This window comes from Galendromus occidentalis, unplaced genomic scaffold, assembly GCF_000255335.2.
Source record: "Galendromus occidentalis unplaced genomic scaffold, Mocc_1.1 scf7180000076574, whole genome shotgun sequence".
Taxonomy (NCBI): Eukaryota; Metazoa; Arthropoda; class Arachnida; order Mesostigmata; family Phytoseiidae; genus Galendromus; species Galendromus occidentalis.
Genome location: NW_003804563.1, coordinates 1,063,027 through 1,086,157, shown reverse-complemented (window position 1 = coordinate 1,086,157; position 23,131 = coordinate 1,063,027). Strand labels below are relative to the sequence as shown.

Sequence of the window (23,131 nt, the reverse complement as noted above, 5' to 3'; positions counted from 1 at the left end):
TTTGACGCCCCCCGGCTTAATCAGGACCGCCGCCCTGATTCAACCCATCTGGGAATGAATCCCGATTCTCCCTGGCGCTCGCACCAGGTTTTTAAGATTCCTTTCCGATGCCAGAAAAAGCCTGAATATCCGTGGACTAGGGAATTGTCCCCGCTTATTCAGTCGATCCCAGAAGAGGAAGAAGAAGAGTTTCTTTTCAAAATAGATGATCGGGCATCCAAGAAACTATGCCTCGCCGAATTCTGATTCCACTGAGTGAGTTGTCGTGGATCACAGAAGCTCCAACCAGGATTTCGCCGCCCCCCGAGAACTGCCGCCCCAGTCTATCGCCTACTAAGCCTCCTGGGTGAATCTGCCACTGCTCATGAGTCAATGGATTTCCGTTTCGAAGCTCGGAGTTCAAAACGGAATTCTAACGACCTCGCCAGCTCACGAGGATGTGAAAGTGAACGGCTTCGAGGTCGACATTGTGGTTGCTCGTCTATTGGAATGTCCACGGTAGTTTGCTGCGGCTGCGGAATCTAAGATTGCGTGGCTCCATTCCAATTGTTCCTGGGGACCGTCGCTCGAGGAACGATCAGATGTTCGAGCCCTTCAAGGGGTCGACAGAGTCTAAAAATAAAGTTTCCACAGGATCGAGCTGTCATGACAATGAAGGCTCCGATCTTTTCGAGATCACCGGTTTTCGCGCCGCACAAAATGCATCCTGCTAACGAGCCGACCATCAATCAAGGCGACGGCGATCCCATAGCGGGCCAAAGCCCCTGTTTTGGGAGACTTTGAGCTCCAATTTCTCCTTATCCATACCCGGTCGTATTCAATTCCGAAGAACTCCTCGAGTTTTTGAAGACGTTCGGAGCTACATAGAATCGAACTCAGGGAACTTCGGAGGGAAGCGGGTGTCCGGATAGCGAGCTCCGAGCTCAGCTCGTTATGATTCCCTTCAGACCGTAGAGGATCCGAAGCTACAACGAGGGCAACTTGCTCCCACCGGTGACGCAAAGCTTCGGAGCATTTTGAAGAAGTTTCCGAGGTCGCGGCTTTGGACCGTGAGCCGAGGCCGTAGCGAGAAGCAGACACTGGGACTCGAAGTTCTCTCACTCTCTGAAACAAGAAGTTGTCAAGTGTCAAGCGTCGCGCGGAGTCGAACCGGATAACTGGGGAGATGCAAACGAGCTCCCGCAAAAGCAGCTCTGCTCTCTCGCTCTCCCTATCGTCAGGAAAATTGCTCTTCGTCCAATACCTGACCTGCGAATCTCCACGTAATTACTGTTGCTGGGAGAGGCACCGTTCGAGCGGGGACGAGCAAGACGGACCAAGAAATGCTCTCATTAGAAGTATTGCGAGAGAGAGCTCTTCGAGGAAAGATACCTCTGCCACAGAATCCAATAAGCAGGAAAGCTCATCGCGAAACTCTATCGTCCGCTGCTCCGAGCCTCCGGAAGTCAACTCCTCGCTTGAAATATTGAAGTTCGCTCCCTGTGATCACACGAGGGTCGCGAAGTTCCAGATTGTGGATCGGAAACTCCCGCGAGGGACTTGAGATAGGATCACGGCTCCGCGAATATTATCCATTCTCACCATATGCGAGGCCAGGAATGTGTATCATGACTCGGGCACCAACGAAAAATCCTCAAAGCGGAAATGTTGGACCCTCAGGAGCATTCTAGATGATTCCATCGTCGACTCCGTCCAAAGGCGTCAGGAGGGACAGCCCCAATCGTGATGACGAGAGGCACTCAGAGAGATCGATACGAGAGGAAGATCCGATAATAATCAGTCCAGGCTTCTCTGCCGCTTCCCCATCCATTGCAGGATTCAGGGAATTCTGACATATGAGGCTTGCGACATGGTGATACAATAATGACAGAGACGCTCGCTCTGATCACTCGTAGGATTCCCGCCGAGTCCTCGAAAATCAATTTGACCGCGGTACGGAAGAAGAATACTTGTGGCCGACAATGACATCGATAACTTCCGAACGGGTCGGCAGTGTCTTCTGGGCTGGCTCAAGATTCAGAAGCAGGAGGTGTCAGGAGGGAAGATTGGCCAAATCACAGCCCGGCATTGCTCTGTCGGTCCGCGAGGTCCGCCCCTCGCGCAAAGCCACCTCGTCGCTCTTCAGAGGAATCCTCTCGCTCCTGGCGGAACTTCGTGTTGAACGGCACGGCTTCCTCCTGAAAGCAACTGGTCTTTGGCGAAGAAGCGCGCGCAAAACAATTCCGATGCTATGGGAGAAGCTCTGGAAAAAATACCCTTTTTAACGCGTCTCGTGTTGTGAAGGCACAGTCGAGTGCCGTGTTCCTGGCTCTGTGAGGAACTTCATCTATACTCGATTGACTTCATATTGAATGCCCGCCGAATATGAGCGCTTCTCGAGTTCCCTCGGAGTGACTTCATCTCGTGTAACTTGTGCCTCATCGAGAATGTTCTCGGAACGCGAGTGAAGTTCTGCGAAAACCACCGCCAGGATGACGAGTAAAGTGGATAAAAGTGTGCACACTAATTCAAAAGTAGGTTCAGATTCTACGCGTCACGTCGCTGCTGTGAGACGACCGTCGATCTATCCCCCCCTCACCCCGAGTCGACGACAGAGACGGTCTTCGCCTGCCGATGATTTCTCTATCAGTTCGAATATCTCCGCGTTATCACATCTTACATTGGGTTCAATTATCTGCCATTAGCGTCCCTTGAGCGCGTAGCATTCTCCTCGCAAGTGGCGAACGGAGTTGTGCTTGTTGCGTCTATGTGTCGAATATGCACTCATCTCACCGGTACTAAGGCCGATGACATAAAAAATTGCAGGTGGGGCGGGAGCGCTGGGACTCGAAGACGGAATTTCTCTTGGCCGTCATTGGTTTTGCCGTAGATCTCGGGAACGTGTGGAGATTCCCATACATCTGTTACAAAAACGGAGGAGGTAAGGTTTTCGGATCGTTCGATTAGTTTGCTTGTGAGTCCGTTCCAAAAAAGCGCTGTCAACTCCCATCGCTGGATCCGAGTCACAGAGTTCACCCATCGACACAATTGGAAATAGGCGTTCCGGAAGCCAGGCTAAATTCCTATGCAGGGCAAAGCACTCTCTCGTCATGGAGAGCTTTTTTGCGTCGTCTTCGAATCCAAAGGCTCGCGGAGCGAACTTTAGACAAGGCCAAGTTTGTGATGGATCCACAGTCCCTCTAAATAGCTGGCTTCTCTGCAAGCTATTTACTTCACCGCCAGAAGCACAACTGGCTCGGGAGCCTACAAGAGACTCCTCAGTGAGGAGTTCTAAATTTGGCGCGACGCTCAGACACCTCACTCCCAGACACAGAAGCAGATCGAGCATCTGAATCCAAGTCCGCCGGGTAGCATGGGAAATCATGTTTAGGTATAATTTCGAGACTGATACCGACAGCGGGAGACCGGAAGCGGGCTCTCTGCTGCTTCAGAGACGCGAACGGCGAAGAACTCAATTGTCAGGCCGTCAGGTTTGGGTCTGATAGGATTCATTAGCCGCGATTTGCATATTGCGTCACATCTAACTTTAGCTCAAAGCCATTCTCATTTTAAAACGGGAGAGTTTTCGAACGAGTCTATTGTTCTTCTATCCTCGAGTCAAGTACGCGAGGTTGGGCCCCGCGTGTTTTTGATCGACTGCAGTGGCCTCACGGGGCTTGACGATGCTTTGGCCGGACTCATCGGGGAACTTCGCTGCGATGCCCTCGGACAAGAATTCTACGGGGCTGCTATGACTGAGATTGCCTTTCCACGATCGAGAAGTCCGCCGGAAAGTCGTGAAACCCCCTAGATGGATGGGGGATATCGGATGTAGGCTCTGAACGTGGAGTTCTGTGTGAGTTCACCGCTGAAATACCTCGGCGGCTCTGCCAGCGCTTCCGAGCGGCGTAATTTTTCGTCTCATGTGCGCGCTTCAATAGGAGAAATCGAATGATTGTTCCAGCTCAGCTTCCCATTCGTAGTTTTCCACATCAGTCAAAGCTAAGCAATCCTCCCCGCGTGCGCGAGCGATTGGAAAATGCTGCGATCCTCACGTGCGAGGATCATGTAGGTGTTGGATCCCGGCGAGTTTATCGACTCGCTGAACTCCGTCTTAGCCGAACTCCGCTTCGATGAAGGTTGTTTACCCCGATGCTCGTGGCGATCAGGGGAAACTCAGAAAGGAGACTCCGATCATCCGCCTGCATGGAACTGTCGACATGTCGTGACGGCGAGAGCGCCGATGGGGAAGACATAGACGGGAGAGGTTCATAAATTGAGTTCGGGGGATTATTCCTGTCACACGCGTCACTCTTCGAAGCCTAGAAACCTGACGAGAATATTGGAGAAGCGTCGAAAACACCTTCTCTGAGTGGGACTCAATGGATCAATGCTTCCACAGGAGCGTTCTTAGTCCCCTATCTCATTATGCTGCTGTTTGGAGGTTTGCCTCTCTTCTATCTCGAATTGGCCCTCGGTCAATACTACAGGTCCGGGTGTCTCACTGTATGGCAGTACATCGCTCCTGCTTTCAAAGGTCAGTGTCTGCATTGGCTCCCTTGAATATCGAGCCCAGCTATCGCCTGACGGAGCTGCTCTAAGGAGAGCTTTTTATAGGCATTGGATTCGCCATCTGCATCATCGACATCTACATGGCAATGTATTACAACACCATAATCGCTTGGGCTGTCTACTATTTACAGGTACCTACTCATTCTGGGCAATATTTAGGGAGGATGGTGCTATCTTGAATGCCTACGCTCTGTTTCTACCTCAAGAGAGTCGAGTCGAGCTCGCATCCATCGATTTATTCCGATACTTTCCGACTCGCCTCCGGAATACCGTGCAACGTTGCCATTTTCAGGCCTCTTTCACTTCCGTTGTCCCTTGGTCTTCTTGCGACAACCCGTGGAACACACCTGAATGCTCTGAAGGCTCCGATAGTCACGGGAATAGCTCGATCGGAGCTCATAAAGTTAGCCCTGCCCAGGAGTATTTTGAGTGAGTTTAGATTTTCGCGACTATTATTCAAACCTCAAATGACCTGAGCGGGCACCATTCCACAGGGCTGTTCTTCGATTCTCGGGACTCGCAGGGAATCCTCGAGCCAGCCACTTGAGCTTCCAGTGGTTCATCGAAGTTCCGAATAATTTATGTAATCAGAATTATCCGATAGCCATCATCATATCTAGCGGATGCCTAGAATTCTTAATGGGAGATCTCCTTGTCAGAGTGGGAAACTTCTATCCCGAATAATCCTTGATTCGAAAGCCCTCGCTACATGACGTCTCCTGGATAGACTCCCGAAACATGACTTTTTATAGAAGATAGCTTTTCCCGACGGAGCCGATTTTGCGTCCCGATGAGACGGTCCTCTCTTTTCAGGCGCCACGTCTTGGAAGTTCATAAATCGGGTGGTCTGGGTAACATGGGAACCATAAGGCTGCCGATAGCTTTCTGTTTGCTGTTGGTGTTCGTTCTTGTCTACCTCGCGCTCTGGAAAGGAGTCAAATCTACGGGAAAGGTCGCAGAGAATATGAACTCCTGTTGTTGATCTTCCTGACGCGCAATCGAGCGGTCATATTGAAGATTATTCACGTATAGTGTACATTGTGAAATTTTTCCCAGGCTGTTTACATCACCGCGATAGCCCCGTATGTGGTCCTGTTCGCTCTCCTGGTGAAAGGAGTGACCTTGGATGGAGCCGCTGACGGTATTTGCAATTTTTAATCGTTCTCCCGATAATCCATGCGCAGAAGGGAGTTCTATCGGTCGGAAGTATCCGTTTCCACAAGCGACCTCAGTAGTGATCTTGGCTACTCATGCCTCCCCGCAGGAATCGCCTACTATCTATCGCCGGATTGGGCGAAGCTAGCCGAGAGTGAAGTTTGGGTCGACGCGGCAACTCAGATCTTCTTCTCTCTTGGACCTGGATTCGGCACACTTCTAGCCCTCTCGTCATACAACCGATTCCATAACAATTGTTACAGAGATGCGCTTCTGACATCGTTCATCAACTGTGCCACGAGTTTTGTGGCGGGGTAAGCTCTCCTATCCAGGGAGGCTGTGCCCGACATCTATCCGCTCGGGAAGACGAACGGTCAGAGTTATGGATTTTCTTATTTTTCAGATTGGTCATCTTCTCATTCCTGGGCTATATGGCGAAGAATCTCGATCGAGATATAAGCAGCGTTGCAACATCGGGTCCGGGGCTGGTCTTCATAGTTTATCCTCAAGCCATCTCCACATTGCAATATTCGCCAGTTTGGAGTGTGATGTTCTTCTCGATGCTCATCACCCTCGGCCTCGACAGCACGGTGAGCTTGTGAGAGAGATTTTTTCGAACGATTCAGTGCATCTGTAGTGAATTCCAACTGATATCGAGCCAATTGCTGCTTCCCTGTAGTTCGGCGGTTTGGAGGCGATGCTGACCGGTATGTGTGATCAGTATCCCAATGTCCTTCGCCGTCACCGGGAAATATTCGTTGCTCTGGTGCTGGTTTTCATCTATATCTGCGCCTTGCCAACAACAACTTGCGGCGGTTTCTATTTGGTGAGTTGGTTTTCCGAGACAGAGGATGAATTTTAGCTCGAGAATATGAAGAGAACACAGCTCTTCCAGGTGGAGCTCTTGGACACGTACGCCACCGCGGTCAGTGTCTTGTTTGTGGTCTTTATCGAAGGCGTCGTGATCTGTTGGGTTTTCGGAGCCGAGCGCTTCGCGCAAAAGGTAAAAATGAGATTTTCTCGTCGCTCGTCTCGCGGCTTTACAAGCGCATCATATAAAGTAATGCATCACGTTTGCTCGCAGATCCATCAGATGCTTGGATCGACCCCGGGCATATACTGGCGACTCTGCTGGACTTACATCAGCCCTGTTTTCCTCTTGGTGAGTTGCACCATCTCAACAAGATCTCGAATCGGCCTTCGGAGAGAGGGGCAGGGGGTTCACGACGGTTGCATTCCGGCCTTGGTGGCAGGGCTTCGGGCTTCGAATTTCAGCGCTCGAACTACTCTCCCTACGCCCTCTCATCCTTCCCCCCACCCCCCGGTCGAGAGATGAGGCTCTCGGCCGAGTGATGGCCTGGCTCTTCGGAGGGAAACGCTTCGAGAACCCAATATAACTTGCTTTCCGCCTCCCCAGACTGTGCTCATATTCGCTTTCGAGCGAACCCGTACGACGGATCTGGACCCTTCCAAATATCCTTGGTGGTCCGTCAGGGTGGGCGTCGCGACCGCGCTGAGTTCTATTTGCTTGGTAAGCTCGACGAATCAGTCATATTCGATACGGATGACTCGACAGAAGATCTCTTAGTAACCTTAATCGCCTCCAAAAAGGTTCCCCTGTACATGATCTACATGTTCTGCAAGTCTCCCGGAACGATCGAGCAACGCATTGAGGCCTGCCTGACGCCCATCGAGCCGGTCAATAACCCAACTCAGGTCTAGAGGAAGACTCGGAATCTACGAACAAGTGAAATTAGCCGAAGCTCGTCTGAAATAGAGAATGATAGAAGTCTCATAGGTATTCAGCGCAGAAGCATCCCGTGTCTCACGTATGGCCGGGAAAAAAACGTGCTGGCAATTTTGATGTCTCGGATGGTAGGGAAGATGTCCTAGAATGTCATCAAAAGCGGGCTCCCTGTATTGGGATAGAGGATGCGCAATATGAAGCGTGAATTTGGCAATACGTCTCTACTGCGAGCTCGAAGCAGCGTAGCCGATTTACTACCGACTTGTTTTTCAATACATTTTGATACTGATTGTGTCAGGTCGCAGCAGGCTCCGTGTCCGGAAACTCGGGGCCGGAGGCGGGAACTCATCTACGAAGAAAATATCAGGCAGAGTCTTCATTGAGAACAATGAGTGTTGATTGATGACTATAGCTATGCGTACTCCGCATAGTTTTCGAATGTCTGTTAAGTTTTGAGCGAGTCCGGAGCATGTATGGATCCCTATTGAGCTCCGAAGGCGGCATACGTGTTTGTTATCGAAAGAATCTAGTTCATCTGAACTTCTTAGGGCTTTTGACATTTGGTATGCGGTGCTAGAGTTAATTGAATTCCATGAGCGACCTCATAATTAGCGAATGCTCATCATCGGAAAATAAGTGACTGGTAGATGTGTCGTGTATATGGTCCCGCGTATAAGCTCATCAGAGCCCGCTCATCTTTCTTCCATGGATTTGAGCTTGGCGGGTACTCGCTCTGCTTTTCTCCTGCCGGATCATGACAGACGATCACTGACTTCCTCGGGAGCTCGCCATGCGCGATCGTCGATATTCATCCAAATTCCTTCGACCAGTCATGTGTCAGCCAATATTGTTCCCGCTGTTGTGAGAACGTAGTTGTGCTTCGTGATCCATGGTGTCAATAAAATAGCGATTCGATGTCGTGCGCCTTCGTGCTAATCCTAAAGTATCACAGTTTACTCCCTAAACCTGCAACTTGCCACGCAAATTAACTTTTATGATGGAGCACTGACTTTGTGCCGGAGGATCAGGGTCGTTTTCAAGGAAGACGACGGGCTTGCGAACGTTCTGAGAGGAACATACGAGCATTTTCCTGCTTTCGGATATGTATTTACTTGCGTCTTCGGTTCGATAACACCGCATTATTCAAAGGCGTTGAGGCACGGGGGAGTCCGGAAGGGACCGAAAGATTTTCTCTTCTGATGTTCGCATTGCGAATGAACAACAATTTATTTCAGAGAGTGATATTTTCTGTCACCTTGAATTTCGATTTCGCTCGTTCGAAACCATGTTTCCGGAAGTGCGATCCATAGATTTTGTACAATTTGTCTCCGTGCATGAAAGCGAAAAGGGTTCCTTTCTTCGGGATTTCAAGGATACGGTCCTCCTTCGTCAGCAGCCTGAGAGAGAGAGACAATCGCATCAGTCGTTCGAGGATCGTCGCTTCGCCCCTCGAAGATGAGCCATGCGGGAACTCTATGTTGGACTCACTTGAAAGTATTCTTGGTTTCTTGTACGACGAGTCCTCTCTGGCCGACATGGCTAACGCATTTTCCGGCCGCCACCACGAAATGACATCCGGTGTAGTCGGCTTTCATCAACGATATTTGGAGGTTTTCCAACTTCGAAACCTTCTCGTCGGCGACCGCCTCCTGGAAAAGCGGGGGAGTGGTTCCGGATACATTCTTGAGCCCGTGAAAATTATCCCAGACTAGGATTTCGGACCAACCTTGAAATAGCCTTTCCATAGGTCGTGTATTCTCAGGAAACTCTCATACGTCAATTGACCATGCCGAGTGATCGTGAAGAGACCGAGGGTCCGCTTCTCTCGAGATGTGAGCAGGTTGTGGGGTTTCTTGTTGTGCTTCTTGCGGGAGTAATGTAGTCTCTTCGTAAATACATAGCCTCGTTTCACAGATGCGACTGTATCGTCTTTGACGTTGTCTGAGTGCTTCCGGAGGAAACGCTCGAAAAAGTCCGCCTGGGTACCCCCTGCATCTCCGGGGCTAAGTCCGACTTCAACAGCTGTTTTGTAAAATTGCAGCGCATCCTTCGATGCTGATGAAGATGCTGGAATTCGAACGAGTTCAGGCTTATTCTTCATTCCCCTGACGTTCGTCCACAGCTAGTAATTCAAGTGCTCCTCACTGCGGGAGTTCCCAAAAGTTTCAGTCCCCGTGACTCTTTGCTACACTAGACTCCCGCCATGTTCCTCAGACTTCAAACCCACGAGTAGAAGGCAAGATTGAGCTCTTCTCGTCGACCTCACATCCGACGAAAGCGCTAACCTGGCCTCACAATCCACAGGTTAACACAAAGCTCGCCGAAGATGCATCAGTGGTAAGGGAGGTTGTCGGGTATGCAAGGGAGCGATTCCTGCCAGGTAACAGGATTCCATTGCCACTTACCCTTAGGATTCAGTCCGCTCATTCTCTCGCGGTCGATATGCACAGAGTAGCTTCCAAGCTATAGAGATATACATTCAGATTCATGAGAGCCGATAGCGTATTTTCGCAAAAGCATCGCTCTGTTTACATCGCAGCGAGAGCCATGTGTTCGGTCCGCCGGAGAAAGGGCAAGCGAAGGAAGCAACTCCCAGACGACTAGCCGAGAATTGAGTTAGACATTGCAGTAGCGGACAGGCAAACGTTCGAAATCGCGAGCTTTCTGCTGCACGTGTAAATGAAGGGCTGCTGATTGCACTTCTGCATTCCAATTCGATTTCGCCGGTGATTTTTCACAGTTAGCGCGCTGTATCGTGTGAGGAGCTGCCCCCCAATAGAACACAATGTCTAAGAAGGCGGGTGATAAGAAGAAATCCCGACGTGGGGATGATGATTTCGAGGATGTCGTGAAGAAACCGGATAATGTTGGTGACGTCCAGGACAGCGGTGAAAAAGGTGCCTACAATTCCACTTATAATTCGAGCGCGCCGCCGTTCTCTTAGAATTATCTTCGGGTCATCGAGTCGTTTCTAGATTTGGGAAGGCGGCCTCGGAGAGCACCGTGATCGATTTTGTCAATCAGCCTGGATGCTGCACTCCACTCTGGCGGGGAAAACTTCTCGGCAAACAGCTGTTCAGACATTCGCGATTCAGGGGCGCCCTAGGACTCGGGAGAATCATCCTCGTGCGCCCGGCTGCCTCGAGGTAGAAGCATGGGTTGGTAAAGCTTCCGAGCTTCTCCCAGGGCACGGTTTTCGAGCTTGCCAGATTGCGCTGTCCAGTCCGAGTTCAGCCTCCGTAAAGTCAGCATCGGAGGGCTTACGTGAAGGAGTTCGAGTCCCTGAGGGGCCTTCGCTGCGTCGAATTGAATGTCTAAATATGCATTTATTTCGGGAACGGCTAGCCCTGCCCAAAACCTCGGGGTTGGGACTTCGAATCTCAGAAGAATCCACGATCTCGAAATTAGAACGATTCGGCTTGGTGCCCAGTTTCTCGCGTAAGATCCTCTTTCAAGTACCCAGATCATTCATGATTTCTGATGGCTTGCTTCTGGCTGGCAGTGTTTCTTTCCGGAATGGCAGCTCTCCCGGTCGCAGTTTTTTCCCCAAGATTATTAGAGACAACTGTAGGAATGGCAGTTTTCTCTTATTCACTTAGCATCCACCCAAGCTAGTCTCTCACTAGAGCGGAAATAGGTGACGGGAAAATTGAGAGCCGGGCGATCGAGGAGACTCCGTCCGATCGGCTGGATCTTCTTGGAAAGCCACCGAATGAGTGATCAGAAAGTGACCATTCGCTAGGATGAATAGCCTATTTCGATTACACTGTTGATCCATGGAAAGAGTATCTTCCAAGGGGGGAAACGCTGGTTCTTTGAACCAGACGGCGCAAAATAATACTCCCATTCGTAATTCCAGCGAAGAAAGAGAAGAAAAAGTCGAAAAAAGCCGCGGAGCTAATTGCCATGATGGCTGAGGCCAAGGACAACAACAACAAGAATGAGGATAAGTCAAAGGACACGAACGCCAAGAAGCAACAGCCCCAGGATACAGAGGACATCAAAACCAAGAAATCTGGGAGGAAGAAAGCTCCCGTCGAGGATGTCGAAGGAGATGAGAAACCAGCGGAGCGGGCGAAAACGAAAGGCAAAGAGTCGAAATCCAAACCTAAGAGAACAATCGAAGAGGATCTCGCAGAAATGGAACTCAATGATGTAGATGATGATGCTGGAGATGACGAAATGCGAGACGAGGAGACGGAGAGGCCTCAAGAGGACGACGATGAAAAAGATCCAGCCTTCGCCAACTTGTCGAGAAAGGAACGCAAAGCTCTCAAGAAGCAGCGAGAGTTTCAGAAGGCTCTCGACGCCCTGGGAGCTCCGAAGAGCAGTACGGACACGACTCAATTTACTGTTTCGCAAGCCGATAAATCAGCGGCACAGCAAGCTCAAATGGAACATGCCGTCGATGTCAAAGTGGAAAACTTCAGTATCTCAGCCCGGGGGAAAGACCTCTTCGTTAACGCTTCGCTGCTCATCGCAAAAGGACGCCGTTACGGTCTGGTCGGACCGAACGGACATGGCAAGACAACCCTCCTGAAACACATAGCCAATCGATCCTTGAATATTCCATCTAGCATCGATGTGCTCCTTTGTGAGCAGGAAGTTGTGGCCGACGAAACACCCGCGGTGCAGGCGGTCATAAAAGCCGACACTCGACGTCTCCGGTTGTTGGACGAACAGGCTGATCTTGAGAAAGCGGTCGCGGCGGGTGAGTGCCGTGAATGTCCTCGTACAAAAGCCAAATTATTATCCAAAAATCGATGAATTCTCGAACTCGAGCTCGAATTGATATTTTGATTGTGTCCGCAGGGAAAACCAAAGACCAAGAACGTCTTAACGAAGTATATGAAGAGCTCCAAGCTATCGGAGCCGATTCAGCTGAGCCCCGAGCTCGGAGGATCCTCGCTGGTCTTGGCTTCGACAAGGAAATGCAAGACCGGGCGACCAACCAATTCTCTGGAGGTTGGAGGATGAGAGTTTCGCTGGCTCGAGCACTTTTCATGGAGCCTACTCTACTACTCCTCGATGAGCCCACAAACCATCTCGATCTGAACGCCGTCATTTGGCTTGATAATTATTTGCAAGGTCGGTAGGAACACGTGGATATGGTCTTCGTCCGTGTATACCTCGACGATCCCGGCCGCCAGCGAAGACGCCGTCCACGAAATGGCGGACCATCGGAATGAATTCACATTTCTCGTTGTTCCTTCCAGGCTGGAAGAAAACACTCCTGGTTGTGTCTCACGACCAGAGTTTCCTCGACAACGTCTGTACGGATATCGTGCATCTCGACAATCAGAAGCTGTTCTATTACAAAGGGAATTACACCCAGTTCAAGAAGATGCATGAGCAAAAGAAACGGGAGATACTCAAAGAGTATGAGAAACAGGAGCGAAAATTGAAGGCTCTCAAGCAGGGGGGACAGAGTAATAAGCAGGCAACGAAGAAAACGGTAATTACATCCTTTTACGATAGTCGCAGCGGGGAGGAACACAAGGACTCAACATGTTTTTGTTTTGCCCCCGCAATCTGTTATAGGTGGAAGCTCTCACTCGGAAACAACAGAAAGGCCGCAGCGTGAACGTCAAGAAAGAAGAAGACGCCGGACCAGCTTCGCTCATCGAGAAGCCCCGGGACTACATCGTGAAGTTCAGCTTCCCGAATCCTCCACCCTTGCAGCCGCCGATCCTCGGATTGTACAACGTCGATTTTGCCTACCCGGGTCAACCCTATTTATTCAAAAACATAGATTTCGGTGGGTTTGCATTCTGTGGGAATACGGGTCTGCCATGGAGGCACAAAGCCGAATGAGTTTACCTTCGCTGCCATCGAACAATTTTCATTTATTCGTGACTCTCCGGGATGCCGGTCAACGGTTCTGTTCCTGATCTCGCAGGTATCGATATGACTTCTCGCGTAGCTATTGTCGGTCCGAATGGAGTTGGCAAGTCAACTTTCCTCAAACTCCTCGTCGGAGATCTAACCCCGACTGTTGGTGAAGCTCGGAGGAACCATCGCCTCAGAATCGGCAAGTTCGATCAACATTCAGGGGAGCACCTCAACCCTGCTGAGACTCCCGTTGAATACCTGCAGCGGTTGTTCAATCTCAATTATCAAGACGCTCGCAAACAGCTGGGTGAGTTCACGCAGATGATTTCGTCAATGAGTCTGGCACTGATTCTAAGCGTGCTTCTGTCTTACCCGGGGGCCTGTGCCCATAGCTCAATTATCTGATCATAATTTTTGCATTAATTTGATGATCGTTTGCAGGCACTTTTGGTCTGGTGTCCTATGCACACACGATTTTGAACAGTGATCTGTCGGGAGGGCAGAAAGCTCGAGTAGCGCTGGCCGAGCTTTGTCTGAAGAGTCCCGATGTTCTCATTCTTGACGAACCTACAAATAATCTCGACATCGAGAGTATAGATGCCCTGGCGGAAGCTATCTCGGAGTACGAAGGTAAGTTCAGAATCGAGTCTATGGAGTTTCACGGAATTTCCAGAATTCCGTCGTAAGACTGCGCCGTCCATCCTCCGAGAATCCGGCACGCGGTGTCCCGATGATGTTCCGATGAAAGAACATTTCACCAATTTCAGGGGGCGTGATTATTGTTTCCCACGACGAGCGCCTTATCCGAGAGACAAACTGCCAACTGTGGATCATCGAGCACAGGGGCATCGACGAAATCAATGGGGACTTCGACGATTACCGACGAGAGATCTTGGAGCAACTTGGGGAACAGATAAATAATCCCAGTGTTGTGGCCAAACAAGCTCTCGAGTAGTTACCGATGGCTATAGGCAGAACGTTGTGTCTAATAAACGAAGCTGTTTTCTGTTGCAAAGGAAGCCTGGGCATTTCAATTATTCCACCCTCCCCACCACGGCCGCTTAGATAGAAACGAGCCACATATTGTTCCCGATACTCCGAGGGAGAGCATGTTCAAAAGCCCGGAAATCCGCAGAACTTCTCCCTCGAGATTTATCCTAGTTTGATACTACTGCGAGCATGTGTTCGCTTTTACGCAGCGGAGTTTCATGCAGCCGTCGAAGAAACACAATACTGCGCTGTCCGCAGCATGGAGCGAGTGACGTCACGCGGAAGAAACGTCGCAGGCGACTGCACGTCATGACTGTGTCGATCGGTAAACAGAACGCGGGCGAATCATTTAAGGCGAAGACCAGAAGAAGAATCCTTGAGCAAAGTCGACTACACATGGATCCGTGATCCGTAAGCTATTGCAAGCAACTGTTCGCAAGCCTCGATTGATTCACTGGGGGCTACCGTGAGCGAGTCATCGACAGAACTCAGGCGATTTCGAATAGTGATGAATCATACTTTCAGTGACTCAGACACCATAAAGAGCCATGACACGAAACCGATGATGACAGTTATTTCATAATCAGCTGGTATACTCCCCGAAAAAAATCGGACCCAAATGCTATGCGGGTTAAATCTTTAGAAACCATTGAGATCCCTCTCCCAATGGGCTTCCCCGATGAGTAACCACAAGAGCGAATTCGCTTCGTCGCGACTTGTCCGAGGCGGGATCGGCCTATGACGATGCTTGGCATCAATCCCGTGGGGAACATGCGCTACCGTAGGGAGGTGGGATCATTCACCGTGAACTCACAATCAGGATCCCAGCTGAATTAAAATAATAGGTACATCCGAGAGCAGAGTGCTCTTAAGCGACGGGGATCTGACATCTGAGCAACGTATCCGTAGGCGCACGGGAGGAATTTCTGCCCGTCCTTTCCAAGCTCCGGCTCGGGATGCCGAGAGTTCGCTTGAAGTTCCGGACCTCTTGACAGCCGACGAGGTCTGAATCGACAAGTACGCGCGTGATAACTCAGCGCATGGTATCCGAGATGTGACTCGAGCCCGAGCAGCTTTGAGCTCTGCATCAGGCTCCGCGGCTCGGACAGTATTTTTGCCTCCTCGAACAGTGATGCATGGTCTCTCACAGTGCCTTCCTCCGTAGTTGCGAACAGGTATCATTAGCGGGCATCGAAGCTCTTCAGGTAGCTTTCTTAGCCACCAGAGGGTGCTGCACTTGCATCTCGCGTCGCTCGCGGAGCGATAACCGATGCAGAGAGTTTTGGTCAGGACAGCAGCAGGCTCTGAAAAACTGTGGGACTTCGATCGGAGAAGCATCGGAAATTACACTCGAAATGCGGGAGATACAGACTTCTGATCGCTGATGATGGACAATGGCGGCCTCCATTGGACACTTTTCATCGGAATGACTCCGTTCACACCAGCTCATTTCGGCTCTACTTGACGTCTCGCCTTCTCTCGCCCTCTCTCCCACGAAGCGTCGAGCAGCCAGCGGCGAGGTCGTAGTGGGAAACAGCTGATTCATCCCCAGGCAAGCAAAAGCCACAGCGGAGAGACACAGCGACCAAAGCGTTCAGCCCGCGTCCAGTCCCATCGAATAAACCGTTTGCCCGCCGCGAACTAGGAGTTTGTGAATTTTTCTCACGACCAGAAGGGATCACCGACTTGAACCATGAAATTCGAGTACAAGCAGGAGCACGGATTCGAGAAGCGTCGTGCCGAGGGCGAGAAAATCCGCAAGAAGTACCCCGACCGCGTCCCCGTGAGTATCCTTGAATAGGCCAGAGTCCGTTCAAATGATTCCTCATACGGGGCCCAACATACGTTCACTTGTGTTAGCTCATCATCGCATCGGAGTTGCGCGTTTCTTTGGAGTGTTTCTTCGTCTCTGAAGCGCTCGGCCATTGCTGCGCAGTTAGGCCCCATCGTCTGGGATCCCTGCTACTGCGTACGACCATCACTACCTCGCAATTGGCATCGCACTTTGATTGAAGTCAGCCGATCCTTACGCTTGTCTCGATTGCGAAGACCATGTTCATATCCACGGTTCCCATTTACTCGGATATTTCACCGATTTCACGCTAATGCAGTTGCTATGGGCCGCGTCCAGGGTACTGCAGCGCAGCGGTTGGATGTGCGATGACGCCTAAAGCTATCGAGCTCAGGTATTCTTGTTGATCGCGACTGAGGCAGCGGTCAGCCTCATAACAAGCTGAGTCATTGGTTTTCTGATTCTGATCCGGGCCTGCGGATTCCCCATCCGTCCTCGAATTGCCCTTCTCCTCGGCTTAGAGTTCCGATGAAGCCGAGCTCGCTGTTTGGAACGCTCTGGGCACCCCCTGTGTGCCAGATCACTGAGGTTCTCGCTAGGACCCTGGGTTCCACGAAGCGGAATCGTGTGAAGGTTCATTGTTGTGAGGGGGCGACGGCGCGGCGACCTTCCTGAACTTAAATCGACCAGGGCACGTCGCCCGTAAATGAGTACCGGATGAGGAGACTCGAAGGGGAAGTTCTGCGTATGATCCGCGAAATCTGCCTCTACTTCTACGGTGTTATGACGACGTTCTATCGGGCGCGCGTGAGCTGTAAGTTGGTCGAGTCGGGCAGCGAGCATAAGACGCGAGTTTTCGAGCCAACCGATCTCCGTCAGGGGCGGCTCTGGTTCGTACACGATGGGGATTTCAGCTTCTGGATCCGTTTCGTTCTGGGCTTACTTAGCGGCACAATCCCGTCATTTCGAATCTAGCGTCGTGTACATGATTTATTGCCTTGTTTCCAGGTCATCGTCGAGAAAGCCCCGAAGAGTCGAATCGGGAACCTCGACAAGAAGAAGTACCTCGTTCCGTCGGAGCTCTGCGTGGGTCAGTTCTATCAGCTGATCCGCAAGCGGATTCAGTTGAAACCCGAAGACGCGCTCTTCTTTTTCGTGAACAATGCCATGCCCCATACGTCTGGAACTATGGGAACCCTCTATCAGGCGAGTAATCCTCGATTGTGAAAATCTCTCGATCGGCGTACGCGCTGGTTATGCGGGGTAAATTGCGCGAAGCAACCTTCCGCTCGGAGTCGGTTCCTATATTTTATTCTGGCAAGAATAAAAGTTCTTCTCCTTCGAACAGACTCGACTCGCGCAGTGCGTTGTCAAGGTCGCTTTTTTGGCTGGCGTTCCGCTTGTCGTGCCAGCGCTCACCGCACTTTCATTCTGTCTGAACCTCTTCTCGTCGATTACCCAACAAAATATGTACACGCCTTCAGTGATCGGGGGTTCATGCCGGGGAGGAGGAAATCTTCCGAGTTTCGATAGATGCAATTCGAGAATTGTAACCCGATCTGATCGAGAAGAGGAGCCTCGCATACACGGCGGCGCGGCGTCACGAACGCTCTCTCTAGTAGTGTCTCAGTATTCACAACAAATATGTGACGATGATTTCTTTACATTACAGGAACACCACGAAGAGGATTTCTTCCTCTACATGGCTTATTCTGACGAGAACGTCTATGGCGGGGAAGATCTGTAGTCAACTCGGTCTCATAGGTATGGAAATCTTCACCATAGATAGCTTCTCCAATCTCTGATACATTAAATAAACCCTCATAAATAAACATAAAGGTAATGACTGCGGTTTTCGATGATCTTATGTCAATTTCTCCATTTGCGCGAACGAACTTCGATAGAAGCGTTGACGATGATGTTTAGGGAATTCTTTCCGTGAGAACCTGTAAAATAAATGCTTTTAAGTAGATCACAGAACTTGCGTATTCTCGGTTTGGGTATCATATTCGATTCCTAAAGTCCCAGGAGGAGTCATGTGCGGACAGTATTCGAAAAACGAAGGCGTCGGGAAATGTTCATATGATCAAGATCCTGTACGCTCCCACGGAGACTGGGTGGTATAATCAATAATCACGGATAGGTATGTATTTTATTTGAGGTCCGGTGCTGAGGGCGATAGTTTCGGAGCTTATATATTCGTGAAGAGCTTATGCTATATACTCACGACTCACTCACATCAGTCAGACAGAAGTTTTGCAGGAAGATGATTTTGTGAGGAGGTGAAAAAAATGTGCCATGTCGGCGAATTCTGCCAGTGATGTTGCGGTTCGGTTTATGGAAGCTCAGATTCCCGCGAGAAATCTCTGCGGTCGACCGAGTAAGCGACCGCTACATCTCCATGCCTCCGTGTAGGGGAGCCGCAAGAATAATACTGCCCGTGGAATCGGTCACTCGCCGATGACACCGAACGACGGTGCTTCCTTGAAAAGGCGTGGGAATCGTGATCGAGTCGATGTTTTCTCAGAACCATATGCGGTGGACAAACACTCCGCGGGGAAACATCGGAATCTTTCATCTTCGCAACCGACTCATTCTGAGATGTCAGAGCTTGTCCTCTGCCTGAAAAATATGAGGAATCGTCTTCACGTGCCCTCTTTTCGCCGCGAGGAGGCTTGCCCTCCATAGAGCCTAGTGATGATTGATTGATTGCAACTGCTGTGCAATCGGTGAGGTCTCATCAGTTGAGACATCGCGGGACGGTAGAGAAGCTTCGGAATGACTGGGGATTTGAAGAGGGGTATGTAGAGCAAGGCTTTCTTAAGTGACCGGGAGATCCTCAGCACCTCAGAAGGTGTGGGCGCGGGAGTCAAGGCTGGGGGACGATGGAATTCCCGGGTCGCGACCGCGCCGACCGGAGGCAGTGTCCACGGTCCATCTATTGGGATAAGAGTCCTGCTACCTGCTCGATATTCCTATTCGGGAGGCGACCGTCTCTCGTATGTCCCCTCTTGTGTGTGATTCTTTCTCCGTGATCCCACAGCACATCGTCACGAGCCCAACGAGCGCTTCGAAGGAACCTAATATTCACGGATGGAATGAAAATGTTGCTCGGATTGATTGACACCCATGCCGCGATCACATACCAGATGAGTCCCTGTGGTTTTGTGCTGTCTTCTGGACGTCTCAGAAATGAAAGCGACATTAAGGTCAGGAGGCCTGGCCTCGCGTGAACTCCTTTCCGTGGGAGCCTTGTTCTTGCGCGCCTTGTGTGGAGTGACTCCAATCGTGCGCGATAAACCTTTCCTGCCTCACAAGGGACTTTTCTCAGGACTTCGCTCCTGTTAGCCGGAGACCTATGTCTCTTTTGTCTCTAGGTCTTATCTTAGCGTCGCCGATCGGGTCAGTTTTGGTCAGTACTTTGACTTCGCGATCTCAGGCTCTGAGTGATGTTGATGGCAGATTGAAGGAGGACTGTAGCGACAAATCGGTGACAGATTAGCGAAGGATTCGAATATCTGCTGTCTCTGAGCGTTATGTTGTTTCTTCTGGTAATGGTGGAAAAGCGAAGGATTCACTTCGGCAAAGACACGTTTGATCCTCGATGAGGCTGAAATTTGAGTGTCTTTAATTGTCCCGGAGCCTGGTCTCTTGTGAGCACGCGGCTCCCATCAAATGCACATCAGAGCCATTCCTTTCGAATTGCGAGAAAAAGATGTATGTACATCTTCGTCTCGACGTATGAAGGGTTTATCAGATGTCGGACCTCTACATCGGTACCTCCGAGAATCCTGTTCCTCCCCACAATGAGCCGATGAGGTATTCAACGCCCCTCAGAGGCGAGGCTTCTCGGTGCGTTTGAGAGCAAAGTTCTAATTTCCTCATCGGATGAGATTGCAACTTGCAAGTCATCCACGAGTCCGTGATCAGGCCCCGCCTATCTTGATTTTTCGAGCCTGAGATGAGGCGCTCCCAAGAAACGCGAGACTCGGGAACTTCCTGGCAATGATCCAGAAACCTCAGGACGTATCATACGGAGTAGCTTTTTCACCCGGAGAGATCGGTGTATCTCCTGTATATGAGCCGGCTCTCGGGTGGCGACGCGGGTTTCAAGGTTCGGCCGACATAAGATATCGTGTCACAGTGTCTACGGGTACCGATGACATCTCTGAAAGTTTAACCGATGACTCGCTAGTACGTGCCGAAAGACTGTCGAGATCAGAAGTCATAAAGTGCTCCTCGGGGTATCCCCGAGCTGGCGAAGTTATTGCCCGGCGCTCGATGATTCGTACATGTGTAGCACACCGGAGCGGCCTGCCCCCTTGAGGATCTTCCGTACTCAACGCCTCCAAAAGAGTCTGAAGAAATCAGATCTTAAACGAAATCGATACACTCGACAGAAATTATCGGTGTAGGGAAGCGTGTATGGGGAAAGGATAGGGGAAAATCATTTCAACCTGAGAGAAATGTGCGTCCTCCGCTGAGAGAACCGTAAAGGCATCCGGGACCGCGCACGGAGCTCCATCCACGCCATCCTTACCTTCCACATGCTCTTCATCGATTCTTCTCACCCGAAAGGGATCTGGTCTCCTCGAGGTCATTGCCTCATGTCTTCTTGATCTCGAGGGAGCGCTTCTGTATGGTCAAGCCGTTGTTCCAGCGGGCAGCACAATCTAGAAGAACTCTCTTGGACTTGCCAGTGCACCTTGAATTCAGCAGAGCATCATGCTTCATCGAAGGACTGAAGAAGTAGGCACCGAGAGGCCTCACACACTCGATCCAGGATTCGATAGGTGGAAAGCATCATCTACTTCGATCATGATCCTTACGGACAATCATCTTCAACGGGACCTCTTCCTGGTATACACCATATGGATGGAGCCGAGAAGCTCCAAAGCTCCATTTTACGATCTTATCAAAGAGAAGTCTGATAAGCACCGAAGATCATTGAGCTTACTGAAAAAAAGTTACCTACCGAATACACTGCTCGGGGCACTGAATGGAAAGGTTTCCTTGCCTCTCTCGAGTGCGCTGAAAAGCACTCAAAGCAGATCCGAAAACGGCAGAACCTTCTGAGCGGAATGTGAATGAAATTGTCGGAAGGGTTTGGTCGTATGACGTAATGAGCAGCGAAGCTCTTCGACAGATTTTCACCGAGCTGACGAGATGTACGGAGACAGCTCCGGAAATGAACGGAATAATTCCCCGAGGGGCCCGATTTGAATAATCGAAACACGAAGCATCCGCAGAGCTCGGTCACCGTTCACGATGCGACGAGACACGAGAGCCTTGATGGATCTGTCTGACGCGGGCTTCGAAAGCCGAGTTCACCTCAGAATGGATGCCATCAGGGGCGTACGCAGAGAGGGGGGGGGCTAAAGGGGCTAGAGCCCGCTCCCAGATGGTCCCTTCGCAGTGCTGTAGTACAGGAGCGAATCGCCATACTGGATTTCAGCCCCATGCGGAGACCCGATCTAGCCACCCCCCCTTCCAAGAAAAATCCTGTGTACGCCCCCGGATGTCATCGACCGCAGATTCCCAAATATCGCAGTGATCGTCGCAAAGAAAAACATTTCGAGTCTCTCAACCCATGTTTCGTTTATTCTCTTTTCAACATTATTTACAGAAGATGTATATTCATATTTCACACAAGACTCATGAAGAGCACTTCAATGCGGAAAGTTTGCTTGATCTCTTCGATTGAATCCGCCCAACTCCATACTCCATACCTCCATCGGTCATCCCCGAGAGCGGTTTCTACGGCATTAATGAACTTATCATTAATCATCTGGCTCGACGCGGGCGGTTCCATATGAATGATCCTGTACCAATAAAGAGATCCGAGAATCTCCGCCGCCCATTGTCAAAGATTGAAACTCAAGAGACCCAAGCTGCCCACGCCTCTCGTTGATTACACTGCGTTGAACATTCCGCCGCTCACAAGCAAGGTCGAGAACGCAGTCGGAATCCGCACATCTCATAAATAAATATTTAAATAAGAAGTTGTACATAAGCGAGAGGCGTCATTTTCCCCCCAGTCGCAAGATTTGAAGTCTAGAAGCTCTAGAAATTCGTCATCATCATCGTTGTTGACATCATCGTCGGAGTCGTTGTCTCATTTTTATTCTTCTGCTTGTTTTCATTATTCTTATTATTGTTCTCATCATGCTTCATCCCGCCTTCATGGAGGGGACGTCAGACCGACACGTCGAGTTCTTATGTTCAGTAGTGAATGCTGCTTTTGAAATTTGAGTCCTGGTCAGCCGAAAGAGAGCGTCACAACGGTTCGGACAGCGCCGCGGTCCGCTGCGAGTAGGCCGGCGTCGGCGTCCAGACCCCGTTGCGAGTGAAGATATCCGAACAAGATTCTCTCTTCGCTCGTCCCATCAGCATTTGTTCCGAGGGGTCTTGCATGTCCAACATTGCCGCGATATTTCATCGAGATAATGTTGCGTGCGGAAGAAGGGGTTCAAACAAAGATCGGAAGAGGGTCGAATGCGAAGCTATTGATCGGCATACGAACGATCCGATGAGCAATTTAATAGCGATCTGGGCGGCCGACTGCGCGTCCGTTGGACGGCTGAAGGGATGGATTCTCACAGCCGAATAGAGAAGCCAGCGACGTCGACTCGCAGCCTTGCCGACCGCACCCGTTCGATGGAGCAGGGGTTAGATGAGAATATCAGTCGGACATCAACTGAATCGTCATCAGATTCGCAATTCAGTAACACTGTTTCTCCGTTTTCCTTCCCGCACCGGCGAAAGAGTGAAACTGATAAGGCCATGTCAATAGTAGAATCAACGCTCCCGGACTACACGGGACATGACGCCAGTTGAAGGACCGATGGACGGCTCGTCTTTCGTTGCCGGTAATTTTTGATCATCAAAGGCCGACTTCGATGTCCGACTTTCGTAATCTTCGTGTACCTACCTACTTTTGAATTTTGATTCTCGATGACTTTCATCGCACAGTTGGTGATGGAAATCACTTCGGCCCGAATTTCGAAGCTTCGAGCGTTTTCTGGATTTGAATCGAGAAGAAATCGACGGATTCCACACTGACT

At 50.5% G+C, this 23,131-nt stretch overlaps 4 protein-coding genes across 4 annotated transcripts; 3 read left to right on the top strand and 1 right to left on the bottom strand.

Annotated features, from left to right (window-relative positions):
* The first annotated feature begins 2,802 nt into the window (after positions 1-2,802).
* On the top strand, positions 2,803-7,428 carry LOC100900193 (sodium-dependent serotonin transporter). Its single transcript, XM_018642187.2, has 13 exons — positions 2,803-2,920; positions 4,382-4,516; positions 4,597-4,682; positions 4,844-4,980; positions 5,365-5,503; positions 5,608-5,692; positions 5,816-6,020; positions 6,110-6,296; positions 6,386-6,532; positions 6,602-6,709; positions 6,791-6,868; positions 7,124-7,237; positions 7,318-7,428. Exons 2-13 carry the CDS (start codon positions 4,408-4,410, stop codon positions 7,426-7,428), a joined length of 1,506 nt encoding a protein of 501 aa, XP_018497703.1. The 5' UTR covers positions 2,803-2,920; positions 4,382-4,407.
* Positions 7,429-8,659: 1,231 nt separating this feature from the next.
* On the bottom strand, positions 8,660-9,880 carry Pop4 (ribonuclease P/MRP subunit POP4). Its single transcript, XM_003739662.1, has 4 exons — positions 9,859-9,880; positions 9,180-9,520; positions 8,942-9,102; positions 8,660-8,850 (listed from the first exon to the last, which is right to left on the bottom strand). The coding sequence occupies exons 1-4, from the start codon at positions 9,878-9,880 to the stop codon at positions 8,685-8,687; spliced, it is 690 nt and encodes a 229-aa protein (XP_003739710.1). The 3' UTR covers positions 8,660-8,684.
* A 176-nt stretch (positions 9,881-10,056) lies between these two features.
* On the top strand, positions 10,057-14,304 carry LOC100899910 (ATP-binding cassette sub-family F member 1). The gene is made up of 8 exons (XM_003739661.1): positions 10,057-10,350; positions 11,313-12,164; positions 12,266-12,541; positions 12,670-12,908; positions 12,995-13,211; positions 13,353-13,592; positions 13,727-13,915; positions 14,053-14,304. Exons 1-8 carry the CDS (start codon positions 10,239-10,241, stop codon positions 14,238-14,240), a joined length of 2,313 nt encoding a protein of 770 aa, XP_003739709.1. The 5' UTR covers positions 10,057-10,238; the 3' UTR covers positions 14,241-14,304.
* Positions 14,305-15,798: 1,494 nt separating this feature from the next.
* Positions 15,799-18,048, top strand: LOC100903447 (GABA type A receptor-associated protein autophagy-related 8a). The gene is made up of 3 exons (XM_003739601.1): positions 15,799-16,058; positions 17,076-17,273; positions 17,740-18,048. Exons 1-3 carry the CDS (start codon positions 15,969-15,971, stop codon positions 17,812-17,814), a joined length of 363 nt encoding a protein of 120 aa, XP_003739649.1. The 5' UTR covers positions 15,799-15,968; the 3' UTR covers positions 17,815-18,048.
* The last annotated feature ends 5,083 nt before the right edge of the window (positions 18,049-23,131 follow it).

What these genes read in the sequence shown, in the direction of transcription:
- LOC100900193 (XM_018642187.2), top strand. Translation starts at nt 4,408, where the DNA reads ATGCTGCTGTTTGGAGGTTTGCCTCTCTTCTATCTCGAATTGGCCCTC. An exon ending in CTTGGATGGAGCCGCTGACG is followed by an intron (nt 5,693 to 5,815) that starts GTATTTGCAATT and finishes GCCTCCCCGCAG; the next exon opens with GAATCGCCTACTATCTATCG. An exon ending in CGCTGAGTTCTATTTGCTTG is followed by an intron (nt 7,238 to 7,317) that starts GTAAGCTCGACG and finishes GCCTCCAAAAAG; the next exon opens with GTTCCCCTGTACATGATCTA.
- Pop4 (XM_003739662.1), bottom strand. Translation starts at nt 9,880, where the DNA reads ATGAGCGGACTGAATCCTAAGG. An exon ending in GAGCGGACTGAATCCTAAGG is followed by an intron (nt 9,521 to 9,858) that starts GTAAGTGGCAAT and finishes TTCGAATTCCAG; the next exon opens with CATCTTCATCAGCATCGAAG. An exon ending in GAAACCAAGAATACTTTCAA is followed by an intron (nt 8,851 to 8,941) that starts GTGAGTCCAACA and finishes TCTCTCTCTCAG; the next exon opens with GCTGCTGACGAAGGAGGACC.
- LOC100899910 (XM_003739661.1), top strand. Translation starts at nt 10,239, where the DNA reads ATGTCTAAGAAGGCGGGTGATAAGAAGAAATCCCGACGTGGGGATGAT. An exon ending in ATTCAAAAACATAGATTTCG is followed by an intron (nt 13,212 to 13,352) that starts GTGGGTTTGCAT and finishes CTGATCTCGCAG; the next exon opens with GTATCGATATGACTTCTCGC. An exon ending in AGCTATCTCGGAGTACGAAG is followed by an intron (nt 13,916 to 14,052) that starts GTAAGTTCAGAA and finishes CACCAATTTCAG; the next exon opens with GGGGCGTGATTATTGTTTCC.
- LOC100903447 (XM_003739601.1), top strand. Translation starts at nt 15,969, where the DNA reads ATGAAATTCGAGTACAAGCAGGAGCACGGATTCGAGAAGCGTCGTGCC. An exon ending in AGTACCCCGACCGCGTCCCC is followed by an intron (nt 16,059 to 17,075) that starts GTGAGTATCCTT and finishes CCTTGTTTCCAG; the next exon opens with GTCATCGTCGAGAAAGCCCC. An exon ending in CTATGGGAACCCTCTATCAG is followed by an intron (nt 17,274 to 17,739) that starts GCGAGTAATCCT and finishes TTTACATTACAG; the next exon opens with GAACACCACGAAGAGGATTT.